General features: G+C 42.3%; 2 protein-coding genes across 2 annotated transcripts in view; one reads left to right on the forward strand and one right to left on the reverse strand.

Moving 5' to 3' along the window:
- Positions 1-17,737, reverse strand: part of LOC6578741 (protein prickle) — an 80,151-nt gene that overhangs the window by 55,343 nt on the left and 7,071 nt on the right. The gene's annotated exons all lie outside the window — the stretch shown is intronic.
- On the forward strand, positions 14,948-16,861 carry LOC6578748 (serine protease inhibitor 42Dd). Its single transcript, XM_002004620.4, has 3 exons — positions 14,948-15,128; positions 15,204-16,553; positions 16,618-16,861. The coding sequence occupies exons 1-3, from the start codon at positions 15,113-15,115 to the stop codon at positions 16,761-16,763; spliced, it is 1,512 nt and encodes a 503-aa protein (XP_002004656.1). The 5' UTR covers positions 14,948-15,112; the 3' UTR covers positions 16,764-16,861.

Consider the following 17,737-nt stretch of genomic DNA (forward strand, 5'->3'; position numbering starts at 1 on the left):
TTAACCAAGCCAGACTGTCAGGCATTTGCAACCCCTGATAATGTCGACGCCCACATAGACCTGACATCTTCCTCCCGATCCACCCATTAACCGCACAGTTTTCAAAACAGCCAAAACCAGAGAGCGATATAAACAGTTACGCCCGAACGTGGGTCCTTTCCTCTGAGTCGCTCTGGGTCGGTTTTAACATGATTTGTTGGATTCGCCAAGATTTCCTAATTCCATTCGTTAGCCCTTGCCCGGAGGGTTGCCAGCTCAGCTGTTCGGCCCGTTGCCGGTGGGTGTTTTGTAATTTGTTGGTTGTTCCGTTGTTTGGTTGTTACGCCACTGCATTCTCAAGTGTTGTCAAGTGGATTGTGTCCAAAAGTGGGGATTACACAAAAGCTAATGCAGTACAACATATGTACATACATGCCACAAGTAAAGCCAAATAACTAGTCGGATATTCTTAGATTGAAGTTTCAGTCGGAAGTCTGGTATAAGAGGCAATACAGGCCAAAAGAATATTCAAAAGATTCCATTCATTCATCCTAGAGACTCTTTCCTCTTTCTCTTTCCTATACAGATTAAATTAATTACAAATTACATTGTCATCCGCAATGTACAGCTAGCAATCTAGTCATATATTTGCCAAGCCCCTATCTAGCATCTCTAAACAGTTTTTCCCACAAATCATTTAGAGCTTTTAGCTAGAAGTATTCGTACATATATTGGCATTAAAGATGCGACTAATCTGGGCATTTCCGATTTCAATTCGCAGTTACCTCTATAGTTTCTCTGGCATTTCCGATGTCAATTATAGATTGTTAAAAGTTCATTTACCTTGAGTACTACTATCCCTACTACTATGCTTTAGCACTTCATTATGGGCGAGCTATTAGCGGGCTTGCATGACTTTGATATGCTCATTGTTGTGTCGCCCGGGTCTGATGTGGGAAATACTCTGCGAATAGGCCACACAAAAGTAGTTGCCATCAAATATGTGTATACAAAAAAATGTAAGAAAAATGAGTACTGGAAGTGAGCACTATTTGATATACTCTGGGAGCTAAGTCAAAAGGGGTATATAGATCTAGATATAGATTAATATATGTAGAGTAAAGTTATGTCAGACATATTCTGTTTAGAATAGCAAGGGGGAGACAGAGAGAAGGAATAGAGGCAGAAAGTGCCAGACAGAAAGAGAGAGTAAGAGAGAGACAATGTCTAAAAGGGAGAGAGAAGGAGACATTCATATTCAACATATACAAAAAAAATAAACTCCATATGCCTTTTATATGCCTCTCAGTCACATTCTTTATATATATGTCTCTCTTTTTCTCAATCTCACTTTGTCTCTTTTTGGAACTGCCAATTATCTTGCATCACAGCTCGTTCAACTGTTTTCCAAACTTTACGAAGTATCTCTTAGTCCGTTGCCAATTTCTCATTTCTTTCTTTTGGCGCTTTTTTAGCCATTTTATGGCCGGTTTTGCTCTGGGTCGTTACACTCGCTGCTAAAACTGTTGTGTGCCAAAAAAAAAAAAAAAAAAAAGTAGCTAAAGAAATAGAAGCCATATGCAAATGCTCATACTTCTCATAGATGCTGCTGTTGTTGTTGTTGTTGCTGTTGCTGCTGTTGTTTGGCAACTTCCTTTCCGGCTTTGTTGTTTATTTAAAGAGTTTCTACGCGTCGTTAGACATCGTAGCCACATGTTGATATTACCAAATCCCACAGCCACATCAAAGGCAGCTTTTCTAGTTGACCCCGCCCCCTTGGCTATGGCACGCCTCTACCTTGTTCTACGTTTATTATGGTTTTTAGTAGGCATTTAATTCGAAATCGCTTGCTCGAATTCCAGTTAAATGTTTGTGTTGGCCCGCAGCATAGAACTGAAGTCAAAGTCAAAGAAATTTAGGACTCTGGCCAAGAATATCGCCATCGGCGCAGCATCAGCTCGTCAAACAAATGCTACGCATTAAATGCCTATTTGTATTTATGTTTGTTTATTTATTATTAAAATCAGCTTGTTTGCACTCACTTCTATGTGTGTGTGTGTGGGTGTGTGGTTGGGTGGGTGTGCAGCTCATAAATATGCAAGTCATTAATAGAAATATGATTTACCCGAGGCCAGAGCCAAAGTCACATCAAAATCCACGTCAAAGTCAAAGCAAGCAACCAACCAACCAACCCCCAATGGCTCTGTCTGTCAGTGCTCAAGTGGAAGATGATGGGGCGACGGGATGTGGGCGGCAGCGGCGGCTGCACGATTGACAGCCTAAGCGTTCCATGGGGATTGGGGTTAGTAACGGTGTAACTGGCACTCAGCCTGCTCCTGCTCCTGCTCCGTCTCCTGCTCCTCTCACACTCCCTTCTCCCCCCCGTCAGCTGCTGCAGTTTGCCTCATAAATTGAGTAAAAATTACGCTTCATTTGATTTAACACAATCGAATTGTTGTTGTCCTCCTCGTTGTTGTTCTGTCAAGGCATTTGGTATGTTGACTTCTAACATGGTGTGCCGGTCGCCAGTTACGGACTTCGCCTTTCAGCGACAATTGGATTAGGACATCATGACCATGATGAGCAGCCGGTTAACGGTTAAACGATAAATGGGGTAACATACAATTGAGCCGATTTTTGTGGAATTTCCTACGTGCCAGAGGCTGACTAGAATGCTCAACCTGTGCGGTTGGGGAAACTGAAGTGAGTGAAATGCTACCCTAGTCCATCAGTTGGGCTAACATACTTCAAAAACTAAGCAGATTAGTTATAAATTATTTATATTTTGCGTATGCCTTTTTAAGAATTCAAATTGTTTGAGGAAATTGTATACCAGAAATTAAATAAAATTGTAAATTGTTTTATATAAGTATAAATATGCTAATATTGAATTCAGTTTTTAGCTTTATTATGTTTAATAAGTCTGAAAATTCAAAGTTTTTATATTTAATTTTTATTTATATAAAAATATATATATTTATATATACTTTACCATATGTTTACTTATAAATAAGAATTAAATGCCTTATAATAATTAAATTCTTTAAATTCCACTTCAACTCAACTAATTAATAACGCACCACTGAATGCACCCCTCCCACAATTTTCTCTAATCCCAATCCAATTAATTAACGCATTCATGATCTACTTTTTCTCACCTGCTGCTGCTGCAGCTGAACGCACTTAAATGCTATTTCAGTCATCGCTGACTCAGTTTCTATTCGCAGATAATGAAATAATTTCAGCACTCCACATGCTCAGTCATAATATTAGTTTTGGTCAATTAATAAAATGGCTTTTAATATTCGCAAATAGCGTGCAATCTGTGAGCCGCATCTCGCGCGCCTTTGCCGCAAATGCAATAATAAACACATTGTCTGCATGGTTTCTAGTTCAGTTGCTGCTGCTGCTGCTGCTGCTCCTGCATTCGTTTGTTCTCCTTCTTGCCCCTCCTAGGCGATTGGGATGCTGGGTAGGTGCATATATTTTATGGACCTTCGTTTCCATTGCTGTTAGCCGCAGCTCGCCAGTCAAGCAGAAGGCTAATATTTCCGCTATTGGCGGCGATTTCTTTCACTTTGCTGCGGGCCACTGCAACTTGCAACTGTTGCACATGTTGCGCCTTGCTCGAGTTTAGTTTTTCTTTCATTTTCTTTTTTTTTTTTTTTTTCTTTATCGTTTTTTCTATTTCGTTTTATTTTATTGACAAGCAGCGTTTGGTTACATGGAACAGCTATGGAGTGCTGCTCCTGGACTCTGGCAACTGTTGTTGTCGACAGCCAGCGGCAGTTGCAACATCCGCAGCATCCGCACATGTGGCACGGCCCGGCCCGGCCCGGCCAGATCTCTTTCTCTCTCGTTGTATATCTGGGCATTTTTTCCTGTTTTGTAGCAAACGGGCATTGTTATTGTTTATTGATGCACTACTTTGCGCTATTTTCGTGTGCCAGCCAGATGGTGGGCGTTCGTGAGGAGAACCAGAAAGCCAACTAACAAAATGCCAGCAGCAGCAGCAGCCGAAGCAGCAGCAGCTAAAAATACATAAATTATCTTAAACTCTGCACCAAGATCTGTCGATGTCGATGGCTACCAAGTGCAGACGTAATGAGTCGCCTTGTGGGCGGGGTCATGCAAATTTGTTGGCTAAGTGGAATTCAATTAGTTGTCAACTTTTTTGGGTTTAACTGTAAATGCAGCAGCAGCATCTGCAACTGCAACTGCAACTGTGAGTGCAACAGCAACCGCTGACAGCTTTCGCCCATAAAACGTGCAGTTTCATTAGCTAGTCATAGACTTGTCTCTTTCTCCTTTGCCTGCTCCTGCGCGCTGTCTCTTAAATTTGACAATGCCCCATCACATAAACACAACGGCATAATTAGGATAGTCCCAAACAACTTGCAACTTGCAACTGGCAACCTGAGCTGCCAACTAGCCGCAGCTCAGCTCAACTGTCGCAGTTTTATTGAATTGTCAAGCGGCTCTTATATAGTATCCGTATATATGGCCAAGAGTTCGGCTAGGCTGTCTGCCAATTACAGACCAGACTTTGTAGACTTTGCAGGCTTCGCTGTTATTGTTTGGCGATTGCAGCGCAGTTTTTGCTTTTTTCTTTTCTTTGCTTCTCTCTTCGTTTTATTGTATCAACAATTACGTATGGGAGAGCCTGTCGCTTGAGCCGACTCCTTTCCTTTTGGCTTTTATGTCGCATGTAATTAGTCACGACGTTGGCAGACATACAGCAGGCCAGCGGCTGCTGCGGTGCTGAGCCGCGATTCTGTATCTGGCTGCCTGCTGGTGTCTCAGCCTTTGTTGTTTGCCGTTAAGGCCAATCGCTAAAGGTACAAAGCAAAAAATAAAAAAATAAAAATAAAAATAAAACCGTAAAAAATAAAATAAACTCTGCGGCAGTTGAAGCCGCTGCAATTGCGGAAGTGTGAATTGTAGTCGCTGGTTGCAATTGATGGGCTGTTGCTGCAGCGTTTAGGCCGCCACCATAATTAGGCCAATTAGCTCTGCAAACTGCTCATAAATAACTCGAATTTTAGCTTAAAGCCTTGCAATTGCAATCGCTCTAGCAGCAGCTGCCATCGATGGTTCGCTGTTGCATGCGGCCATCATTTAACATATTCATTAGAAATTTAACGCACACACACATACACAAATACATGCAACTAATTTATAGACACATGCAGCGCTCAATAATGGTGTATTAATCAAAACACAGTTAATTTTAAATTGGATAAAATGGCTTTAGCACAATGAGAACCGGTTCGAGCCAATGGAGTACTTACTCCCTGCTCTCTCATTACCCGCGCGGCTTCGCGCTGTGCGAGCTGCTGCGTTCAGAAATGAAACACACAATTTCAGAGTTTCGAAGTTTTGTAAGCACTTGAAAAACTTGGAATTGCTGCGTAATGCTGACAACAACTACAGCAACAACAACAACAGCCATAATATAAATGTGTATTAACAACATGAGAACCAGCAACAACACGAGTTTTTCGAGACAAGAAGAAGAAAAAACAAGTTAACTGTGCGTGTGGCAAATGCCAGACTAGACTTACCCTGTGAAATGAATTGTCGAAAACTTAATGTGCCTGCTTTATAGGCGATCCAATTTAATTCAAAGTATACGTATATATAAATAAGTATTATAATATTGATATACTCATATATGACTGCATTTTTTGTTTCTTTTCCCTATTTTAATATATTTAATCATTTTTTCGTTCTCCCCCAACCTATCTAACTATATAGATCTTTCTCTCTTTCACCCAGTATCTCTTTATTTCTATCTCGCCTTCACTTCCTTTTACATACATTTACATACATATGTTATATCCTCCCTCTCACTCTCTCTCTCTTTCTCTCTCTCTCTCTCTCCCTCTCTCTCTCTCTCTCTCTCTCCCTCTCTCCCTCTCTCTCCCTCTTTCTCTTTATCTGTCTATCTATCTCTCAGCCTCACTCCCTCTATCAATCTCTCTCTCTCCTTTTCTCTCTTTTCATATATAGAGCTTAGCCCATATTCCGAAAATTCAACATTTTTTACAGAGTATAAACAGTTTGTTGACGACTGATGACTTCGGATGTGCTCGCCTCGCACTTGAGACTCTCAAGTCTCAACTACACACAGAGTTTCGTGCACTTGAAACTGTTACGCAAATGTGCGTAATGCGCATGAATATGGATGGATACATGGTAGCCAGTGCTGAAGCGAATACGATCGCGCTTTGCGAGTGCCGAATGCTTGAGTCTGTGTGCGTGTGTGTTTGTTGCCCACATGCAAAAGGCCAACTACAACAACAACAGCAGCAACAACAACAATAAGAAGGTGGCAACAAGCCCACAGCAACGGTAAAGCGTTCCGCTAGGCAGGCCTTCAGCAGTTCAGCCGATTTGGCTAGGCGCGTGGGCCTTGGCTAGGAACTTGAGCTACTGCCTACAAAGCGAAAAGGTCTCCGACATTTGGGACTGTCGACGACGAAGTGAGTGCCTTGAAGTGGCCGCAACGCAAATGTTTCGAAAATGTTGGCCCATAAACTCCAGCAATTTGTTAAAGCCCTGCTCTTGGCCAAGTTAGTAGCGTGTAGCGAACAGCGCAATATGCTTTTCAAAAACCATAAAAACTAATTATGCTCTGCTGTGTAAAACATGCCTCATTCGTTCCTCAGAATTCATAATATTCCAAATTTTTACGGCGCAACTTCAATTGACGCTGTAAAATAAGCGCGCAATGAATTTTTACTCAATCTGGCATTAATTGAAGTCGAGCTTCAATTGACTTGAACTCGAGTTAACTTTCACAACATGCTGCAGCTGTCAGTCAAATTGCAGGGTATCAGGCATCGCAGCGGCTTTGATGAACTGACACAAAGCTGCGCTGCGACTGCGCATTCAATCAGGCGCCTAAGCCCGAGCACAATTAATCCTTTAAGCAAGTGAAGTACATAAACTCAATTTAGCGCACGCTGTCACACAACTCGCAATCAGCGCAGATACTCCAAGGCCCAGAGACCCATACATATATATGTATATATATGAACTGTATGTATATATATGAACTGTGCGACATTGCGCGACGTGTTGGGTAATTTGGAGAATTTATGACAAGCATTATGGCAACACTGGTTTCATTCGAGCTGCAATTGTATCTGTGTGGCTCTGGCTCTGACTCTGGCTCTGGCTCTGACTCTCGCTGCGGCTGTGTATCCATGTATCTATGTCTATTCTGACCGCCCAAACCAGTTTCATTATATATATGTATATATATATTTATGCAACGCGCTTGGCTTTCTGATTACTCACGCTCAACTGCCCACCAAATACAAGAGCTCAGTGCTGATCGTGAATTTAACGTCTGCTACCAACTGCGAGCTAACATAATGGCCTGTTCTATTGGGGCGATTCCCAATGCGCTTGCGTTGACGTCGGCACATTTTGAAGATTTGATAAATTAGAAATGCCAATTATACAAATAGTCAGAAGTTGCAGCCAAATTGTCAAAACTGTTTGCCGGCTTGCAGCAGCAGCAACAGCAGCAACATCAGCAACAGCAGCAGCAACTGTTGCTGGTTTTCTTTTCGATTCAAGTGCTCGCTGCGTGACACGCTTAAGAAAACATGTTCGTGATCCGAACTTTATTTGGAGTATGTTGTGAAACAGCATGAAAAGCAAGAGTCTGAGCAACTTATGTGATAATACATGGAAAAATCGAAAATGATGGACTCTTGATGTAATGAAAATTATGGACACTTCCGCTGCTTACCAGGAACTTTGACATGGGATTGTGCAATAAGCTTTTGAAGGGGTAATTTGAATTTTTTTATTTATTAATTCTATTTTTGTTGCGATTTTTTTTTTGTTATTTCTTCATTATTTTTTTATTAACTTGTTTTTTTTTTTTTTATTATTATTATATTTGATTTTGTGACATATATACACTCCATAAAATATGAATATGAAATTTATAAAAATAAAATATATATATATGTATTTAATTTATTTGTTTTTATATAACTATTTATATAATTATTTTATATTATTTATTTATTTATTTTTAATTTTTTGTTATTTTATTAGATATTTGACATTGCCTTTCTTAAACTTAGCCATGTCAATCTCCCTATAAATAATCTCTCAAGGAACTATTTCCTATTAAAAACCTTTTCGTGTCCGATCTTATTTCGTGATTCGTGCGATTACGCCTAGTCTTGTCTTGTCCTCGCACTAAACTATATCGGCCATCGCTAGTCGAGGCTGAGCGGCCAGTTTAACAGGCCGCCAAAGGTGCGGCAGCGAGTCAGGCCTCAATCTCAGCGGCCTTAATACAGTTCTGGCCAAATCCCTGCAGCTTTTAAATTGCTTTTGCTCTCTGCCAGTTAGCCAGCTTGCCAGCTTGCCAGTTAGTTAGCTTTGCCAGCTTGCCAGTTTGCCAGCTGCCTTTGCTGTTTGTCTAAATGTCAAATGCGATTGCAATGCGCTCGGATGCACATTGGCGAGCCGCCGCTCTCGGTTGTTGCCCCCAGCCAGAGAGGGGCTTCGCCTTGCTCTTGGGCGACAAACAAAAACAGCTCCAGCTTTAATTGCCCAGAGTCTGTGGCAAACTGTGGCAACAAATGTTAAAGTGCAACGCCTTTATTTTTATTTGAGTTTTATTTTATTTTCTATTTATTTTTTTTTTTTTTTTTTGGGTGTGCCGCCACAAGAGCTGCAACTGCAAATGAGTTTTCCAATTGCGCATTGCGTATACGCCTTGTTGTCTGGGTGCACGAATATTTCCCAGGGCCTAATTCAATTAAGCTGTCGCGGAAATTGGCCAGCACTACGTGTCGCCCATATTCTTCGGGCTGGCTTTCGCAATTTAAATAAATCATCAGCGCTTGCGAAGTCAGAGCATAAAATTCTAGTTTCGGTCTAGTTCCATTTGCCGTGTGCCCCGCTCCATGTGCTGTCGATGCATTTTGAGTACGTGCCGCATGTCTCGAGACTGTTGTGGCAAGACCTTCGTGTCTCCCGTCTGCCAATTTAGTATTTGCTCTTGGGTCTTGGCTCTTCAGTCTTGCTTGAGCTTGGGCTTGGGCTTGGGTCTGGGCCTGAGCCTCTGGGTCTCTGTCATGCACTTTTACATGTTCGTGCGGCTGCTCCAGTTTTTTTTGGTTCTGTGTTTTTCTTAGTGGGGCCTAGGGTATTACCGGGTATTACCGTGCGATAATACCGCAATTCATCATTATTATATTGTGTCTGAAACATTTTTGTTGTTGTTGGGCCATGTTGGCACGTCAGCTGGCGGTCGGTCTAATGAACGGGTTCCGCATTTTGATATATTGACACGAAAACAAAAAGCGAAACAGCATAAAAAGCATAAAATAATACAAAGTACATCCACTTTTTATTCGCCGGTTAATCGTGTCTTAAATATCTATATATATGTATGTATGTATGTATGCATGCACATGCGTTACATGCTGCTTGGGGCGTGGCTAGGCTGGGCAACGCCTCAATTAGGCGTTAACTGATTGGAATTCTAACGGCCATGCCACATGATTGCCGCAAATCTTTGTGCTCATTAGTCGGCGGCCTGGCAAACTTGGCTGCCAGCTTGTTTATTTAAATCTAAGCACCAACATTTGTCCCGAACTTACAGTCGCAGCGTGGCCAAATTATAGCAATTGGCCACGCTGCAGGCCCGACTCCAGCTTGAAACAACAAACTGGCTAAAGAGAGGCTGGCCGGCGCAATCATTAGGCTTACGCTTAAGCCTATGCTTACCATTTGGCTGCCCATGGAATGCTGGGCGATAAGGAAACGCTGGCCTAACGAATTTGCAACCTCAAATTTGGATCAATAAAAACAAAAAAGCAGCAGCAACAACAACAACAACAATGGCATCAGCTACAACAACACGCAGCAAAGGAGACCACCAAAAATATAAGCAGCTAAAATTTAGAAAATTTCTGGTGCCAAATGGAACTACGAAATACTCTTTTGAAAACTTTTGAATTGAGAAGGCTTGTAATGTAAAAGTTCTATTTATATTTTCTTATTATTTTATTTTATATATTTTTTATATATTTTTTTTATTTTATTTTTTCAATAGTTCAATATAATGCCAAATAATTATATTATATTTTTTAAAATTGTTTAGCCTAAAAACAAAGTAATTTGCAATCTTTCATAGTAACATTAGGCGCACCTTAAAAAATATCTCTCTTCTTTTCCTAACTGTCTCCTGCCTATACGGGCCTTCTTTCCTTTCTAGATCTCTACTTAACTGAACTCGCCCATGCTGTAGCTATAGCTGCATATACCCTATTCGCAGCGGCATTGGGCAATACAAAAAGCACTTTGTTAGCTGGCGGCGCAGTTGGCACAGAGAGACCAACCCAAAAAGCGCACAGAACAATGGCCAAGAGCGTAGCTGACCTCAGTGCGAACATTTGGCCAAATGTGTGTGGGTGTAAGTTTGTGTAAGTGTGTGCAAGTGTGTGTGATTGTGTGCTAAGCTTAGTCCATTATGGCGCCTAACGTACGAAGCGTTGCAGGCAACAGAAGAACATTGAAAGCGAGAAAGGGAGAAACAGAGAGAGAGAGAGAGAGAGAGAGAGAGGGCGAGACAGCGAGCTAGGACCAGTTGCAGTTGTAGATGCGGCTGCATCGGATGCTCATCAAAATGATTGCATCACGAAGAACAAATTTAAACGGCGATTACCGCCCAGCCACCCCCCTACCGGACCTAGTCCGCCTCCTACTTTGGCTTTGGCTGCTATCCGTGTCCACTTTTTGGGGTAGAGGCAATTTCTATAAATGCAGCTAAACGCATAAGCACAGCAACAACAACAACAGCAACAACAACAACAACAGCAACAGCAGCAGCATCAGCAACACCAAGGCGGAGTCGGAGTCGGAGTCCATGTCCAAGTCAGAGTATGAATCGTTGCTTCGCTTGGATTTATGGGCTTTCACAAAATGCCGCTGTGATTAAGTTGCATGAAAATTATAGTTTCCCTAGAACTTTTATGTCGCTTTAATTGATGCAACTCCGGATGCGGTCCAGCCGGGCTGAGAGGCAGTTATGATCTTTGAGGCAAGTTGACAGATGAGCTCGCAGCATGCGGCAGCCAGCAGACAAGTTGCGGCCAGTTGCAACAACTTTCAACAAGCTCGTTAAAAAAAGAACGCAAAACATTTGCTGGCTGAAGGGAGTATGTAGATATAATATATAATATTTATACATATGTATATGTATTTATGTGCAGTGTGAGGCACGCAATTCCTCTGTAACGTCTGGCCAGCAGCACAAGCTTGGCAACACACGCACACACACACACACACACATACATATATTTGCTTGCCTGCCAAACTGGCTAAATACGCTTGAAAAAATAACAACACGTTCTTTATACAATTACATTAGAAGGCCAATTAGCTGCAGTTCATGAAACTTTCGCTGCTTTATGCAGCACTCGAGCATGTCATTGGCCAATAAGCAAACGAGGCATGCAAGAATATGCATGCTGTTACAGAGTTTCGGAAGTCAATTAAGCAGGCGACAATTCTGAAACGATAATTAACAGCCTATTGAGCAGGAAAATGATGGGGACTGTGGGACTTAAGAAAGCTCTACATTTTGATAGCTACCGACTATTACGTGACATGCAACAACATAGAATATGCTTATGCAATGACTACAAATGATTTCTGCTTATATAGTCAACATCTCTGGCTGTCTTCAGATGGCCAAAAGAGCGACACTCCATGATATATTCGTTTCCAAAGATGGTCTTATGAATCATTCTATAGGGAAACAAGCAAGTCACATATGCAAAAGCCGCTTCCTTTCCCAGCTCGAACCGCATGCCTCGGCCACGACTTTAGTGGCCATTAATGCTCTCTTTTCATAGTAGTGTCTGCAGTTGTAGAATTTTGAAAGAATTTCTCGCACCTTTACCCTAGACATGCCTTTACCTTGCTTAACTGTACATTTGACTTCTTCTTGCCGCTCCCCTCAACAACAGCTCAACGCAATTTGTTGCAACTTGTCCGCCCGCGCAGCCAGCATTGGCACTGGCAAATTGGCAATTGCACATTTGAGGGACAAGTGTAAATATTGTGATTGCAAATACGCTTTCTGATTTATGACCGTAATTATATGCATACAGGGAAACATGCGGTACAGACTTGCATATATACGACAATATGCAAAATGAAATCGTGCGGCAAACGTGTAATTTAATGCGATTTTGTTGTAAGCAACGCCAACAACAAAGATGCAGAAATGAACAGAGAGAGAGAGAGAGAGAGAAGGGAGATGGAGAGAGGGAAGAGAGTGGGTAGAGAGAGAGAGCAGCAGAGTTGCAGCTGCAGCTGACGGGGCACAAATGAAAATGACAAAGCTGTCCGGCGCGCAGGCGCAGCCAGCTGACTGACGCGGCACCCACTGTAACCACTGTAACCACTGTGCGAGCTCTTCGAGCCCACTGTCACAGTGCCTGCCAGTGTCAGTCCTTCAGTCTGCTTCGTACGGCTATCAGTTTAATGGTCGACTGACTTAACACGCAAATTAATTAAGTGCGACTGCGGCTTTTGCTTGTGTAGCCAACAAATTGCTTTGTGGTTGATCAGCAGCAACAGCAACAACAACAGCAACAGTGGCAACATGTTGCATACAAATTGTGGCAACATGCACATATCTGTGAATCTGCGCCTTGAACCCACAGCTTGACCTTGTCCCTGACCCTGACTATTAAGATGTTATCTATGCAGCTGCCGAATCGCATTCGCAACTGGAACACTGCCTGCAAGAGATATGTGCACACATATGCTTCGGCATAGCTCTGTCTTGCGTTGAGCATATCGCAATCGCCATTCAGTTAATTCCACTTACATTCAGTTTACACTATGCTTTGCCGTCGTTAAAGGCAATAATCTAAATGAGCATTTTATTAAATCGAGATTGGCTATTTAGCATTATTTTATGCATATGTCTTATGTCCATAAAGTTAATTGAGATAAATATTCATGAACTTATTTAGTAATATCTATAATTTCTGCTTTATGGATCTGTGGCACATAAACAGATGTTGTTTGGGAAGTAGATGAGCATGATGGATCGATGTGGTATAAACGACATTTGTTGCTCATTAAATCGGGTTTGAAAAGGGTATACTGTTTTATAGAAAGGAAGGCATATACATCGAGTAAACATGACTGGTAATATGAAGCTGAAAAGGGCAATGCTTGTTTTGTCTCTAAACATCTATAAGAGGATCAATCAACATAGATACTGCTTCCAAGAGTCAAACAGTCTCAGAAGCTATATAAAAACAGAGATCTGTTGAAATACATAATAATATCAGTCGTTTGATTATATATTGCCTATATTAAAAAAAAAAAAAAAAAAGGTTTATAAAATACTGTGAAAATAATATACTTATATGGAAATGTAAATATATAAATAACAATATTATGGAATCTAACAAATAAAAGTCTGAGAAAACAGTTTGCTGCAAGTTTTAATTCAATTTTTGCAGTGCATGAAATTATCTTTTTCAAGTGCCTCCGAGACAGCTGTCCAAATATGACAGAGATGACAAAAAACAGTCAAGCGAAAAGATAAGCAAAAAATTGTTTCGCATAACTTGAACTTTTTGTGTTTCGCTATGTGCGACAACCCTTCAAGCAGCAGGCACCAAACTGTCTTCCTTTTTTATTTCATTTTTCGTGTTTCACTTTGAACTCTTTCTTCTGCGCCTTCAGCCGTCGTAATTAATACAACAACCTGCTGCCGAGCTCTATCAACAGCTCTAGAATTTTACAAAAATTTATTGATTGCATTTTATGGAGCTCATATCTTTGCGCTGTGCACGTTCTCCAATACACTTGCCCCAATTTCCGAGGCAACGACGATGTCGGCGGCATGCGCTACACAGAGAGGGCGTTACGTGGCGGGGGGCGTGGCATTGCTCACTTATGTGGGGAAGATATTGAGGCACGGAGCGTCATCGGCTCTAATTGGAGTAAATTATGTTTACACATTTAGTCGTGCAATTAGGTCAGGCACTTAGTGTGTGTGTATGTGTGTCTGATATCGTATGAAATGCATACTGAGACTCGCTTTTACATAATTAAGAACGGCGTAGAGAGTAGAGGGTCGTGTGAGGTCTCTGCTACCGCTACCGCTAGTTTTATCTCGCATTCGGATTTTGGAATACTTAATTAGTTCTCGCGATACGATTTATGTGTAGCTCTTACGAAATGGTTAGGAAATGCATTTACTAACAGGTTAAATGGGGAATGTCTTGACTAATACTTGACTATGGACGCATAAAAATGTCGGCAGGCATTAGATTTGACGTCATTAAGAACAGGAAAACGAGAAGTTATGAGTCGCACTCAGTTATCCGGTGGGAATGCTAAAAATATACAAGATCCAATTGGTTTTTTTTTTTTTTTTTTGTTATCTTCCAAGAGCCGACTTGTCCGAGTCAATGAATTGAACCTTCTCCGCTTGAGTCAGTGATCTGTTAGCTGTTGTTAATCGCCTAGAAAAATTTCACGTATTTTTCACATTTCAAACGGTGACGCCCCAATACCCAATTGAAAACCCTGGATCGACTTGCAGTAGCGCATATTTTCATTTATGTAATTAGAATTAAATATAAGCGGGGTTTTCCAAGAAACACAGAAGGAGAGAGAAATAGAGAGCTGAGCAGAGCAGAGAGAGTGAGATACAGAGAGAGAGTGGGAGAGCTCGAAGAGCGAGATTTCGCTCAACAGGTTTCGTTTCTCTTACATTTTCTGTTTCAGTTTTATTTTTTTGAAAATATTTGCTCAGTGCTCGTCTTGACGCACCCACTGTTCTGCGGGAAGCGGTGCAGGGAGTGCCCAGTATTACGGACCGGTTATCAGCTCGCTTCTAGGTGCTCGCATATTCTCGCTGCTCCAACTTTTTGCCAAGCTCAGTTTGTTTTTAAAGCTGCAGTCGAACTGAGCTGCCCAACAGACGATCGCGTCGAGACGCAAAAAAAAACAGAGGAGAAGAATTATATTTATAAGTTTATCTATATATATACATGTGTATACAGATATAAAGCAGCAGCTAAACGAGTTTCCCTCTCCGCAGTAATTGATCGCCATGCCGAACAAATACTGTAAGCTAAGAACAATTGCGGCAATATCCGATTTGCGAAGCTCTAACCAATGCTCTCTGCCTCATCTCTTTACAGCATCAGCAGCGCTGCTTCTACTGGGCAGCTGCCTTAGCCTTTGCCTGTTCCTCACACCCGCCACGGGGAACGGACAGCGTATTATAGACTATGGCAACATCGTCTTCAGCAGGCGCTCTAGCTTTGACAACCAGATACAGAGCAGATCCCGTGTGGCGGCTCCGGCCCAGAATAGAATCAGCACAGTTTCGGCAGCAGCATCGCCACCAAATATCCAGCAACAACAATATCCCGCCCAGCCGCTAGCTCCAGTTGAAGCTCCGGACGCATCTCGAACTCCTAGCGTAACAGTGCTTGGCATCGATGGCTCAGCCGACCAGTCAGCAGCTGGTCAATCGAGAGGCCCGTCGGGTCCCATACGTCCGCCGGCTCAGTTCAATTACCGTGAGCGCTTCAGCTCCACACTCTTTCAGCCCATCTCGCGCAACAATGCTAACCGTAATGTCGTCTATTCGCCCTCCTCGGTACACGCTATGCTGGCCATGCTCTACGGCGTCTCAGCTGGAGAAACGGCCACCGAGCTTCGATCGGCTGGTCAATTCGATCAAAATCAGTTGACGACAGCCATGGACTTTCAGCGAGTAAGAAAGCTGGAGCGAGAGCTGCAGAATGCTCAACTGATCGTGGCCAATAAGCTGTTCTATAACCATGAACTAGCGATGGTTAATCCCGATTACGCACACTATGCCCATTTGTACTTCAACTCGGAGATTGAGGGGGTCAACATGAAGCGATCGGCGAATACGGCAAGCCGAATCAATGCCTGGGCAGCGGACGCCACACGCAATATTATACGCGACCTGGTCAGCCCCAACGATATTGACGATGAGACCCAAGCACTGCTGGTCAATGCCATTTACTTCAAGGCGCGCTGGGCAAACGAGTTTTCAGCCATGGATACAACGCCGGACAAGTTCCGTGTGAACAGCAACAAGGCCGTCACGGTGGCCATGATGTACAACGACGATGTGTACGCCTATGCAGAGCTGCCAGACCTGGATGCCGTAGCTCTCGAGCTGCCCTATGCCGGCACTGAAGTGTCCATGCTATTCGTCTTGCCCAACCAGGTGGATGGTCTGCCACAGCTGGAACGGCAACTAGAGCGAACGGATCTAAATCAGATCGCCGCACGTCTACGTCGCGAGATGGTCGCAGTGCGGCTACCCAAATTCCGCATTGAGTTCGAACAGGATATGACGCTTCCGCTGCAAGAGTTGGGCGTGCGTCGCATGTTCACTGCCAACTCACAGGTGAATACCATACTGATGCGTCCCGTGAAAGTGTCAAAAATACTGCAAAAGGCCTTCATTGATGTCAACGAGGCTGGCTCTGAGGCAGCAGCTGCCACATGTAAGTTGAGACGCCTTCCAACTGTAATTCAGAATTCACTCAATTATGCCATCTCTTTAAATAGTTGCCAAATTTGTGCCGCTGCTGCTGCCAATGAAGTCACGCGAATTTATTGCCGATCATCCATTCCTGTTCGCCATACGCACACCTGAATCGGTGCTCTTCATTGGGCATGTGGTCCAGCCGCCGCAGATCAACGCTAGACAGTAGAGCCGTCCTTAGCCCCTAAGTTAACTGTACGCATTTGCTATTTGTAATACGTATTCGTAATTTTTACATTTACTCTAATATACACACACACACACACACTTATTTTGTTAGATAACCTTTGCGCTGCACCTCGCAGATTGCTCAGCATTTGTGCCTTTTCCAGCTGAATCGTTAGCCTTTGGTTTCTGCCCGCTAAAAGCTCAGCAAACCCGTTTCGCTCAGCAGAGAGGCCCCTTAGGCTAGCTATTAATGGTAGCTGGTAGCTGATCGCTGGTAGCTATAACAATCTTTTACGTACGCCAATGGCCAATGTCATATAAACAAATGCAAATTTCATCAATCGTAACTTCCTCAATGCAACGCGCCTCTGGAAAGTCCAGCGACAGGTTTGCCTCCCGATGACTAAGGCGAAAAACCCCCTTGAGAGAAATACTAAAAGTGAGACAAATGAAGCGTCTATCGTTGACATTGCATCATCACGACAATACAGAAATAAATAAATTATAATAATAAATCAACGGACTGGCAAAGTTCTTGGGTAGAATAAAAACATGGGGACTTACGAACTGGAACCATCAATTGTAGATGTTTGTTTACGCAAATATGTTGCTGATAAGAAAAAAAAAAACGGGTTTTTTCTCATTGAACGCGTAGGTATTTAAACCGAAGCTGAAATTCTCTGAAATGATGTGAGTTAAATTTTCTGATTTGAGACAGCAGATTATAAATCTATTATTATTTTGAAGGAATGGAATCAAATTAATTCTCGGCAAAAAGGGGGTTCAAACTAGATTACGCAGGATTATGGATTCTGCAAAAGAATAAACCTTATTCCCAAAGTTTTATATCATTACGATTTTATTTACTGATACCCAAGAATATATTTGTGCAATATAGTTTAATCATAATATATTTTTATTTATATGTGGTATGAATATATATTCTCTCTGAGAAATATTCTTCATATTCTATAG

Source organism: Drosophila mojavensis, unplaced genomic scaffold (genome assembly GCF_018153725.1).
Source record: "Drosophila mojavensis isolate 15081-1352.22 unplaced genomic scaffold, ASM1815372v1 contig_80, whole genome shotgun sequence".
In the NCBI taxonomy this organism is placed as follows: Eukaryota; Metazoa; Arthropoda; class Insecta; order Diptera; family Drosophilidae; genus Drosophila; species Drosophila mojavensis.

What these genes read in the sequence shown, in the direction of transcription:
- LOC6578748 (XM_002004620.4), top strand. An exon ending in TGAGGCAGCAGCTGCCACAT is followed by an intron (nt 16,554 to 16,617) that starts GTAAGTTGAGAC and finishes CTCTTTAAATAG; the next exon opens with TTGCCAAATTTGTGCCGCTG.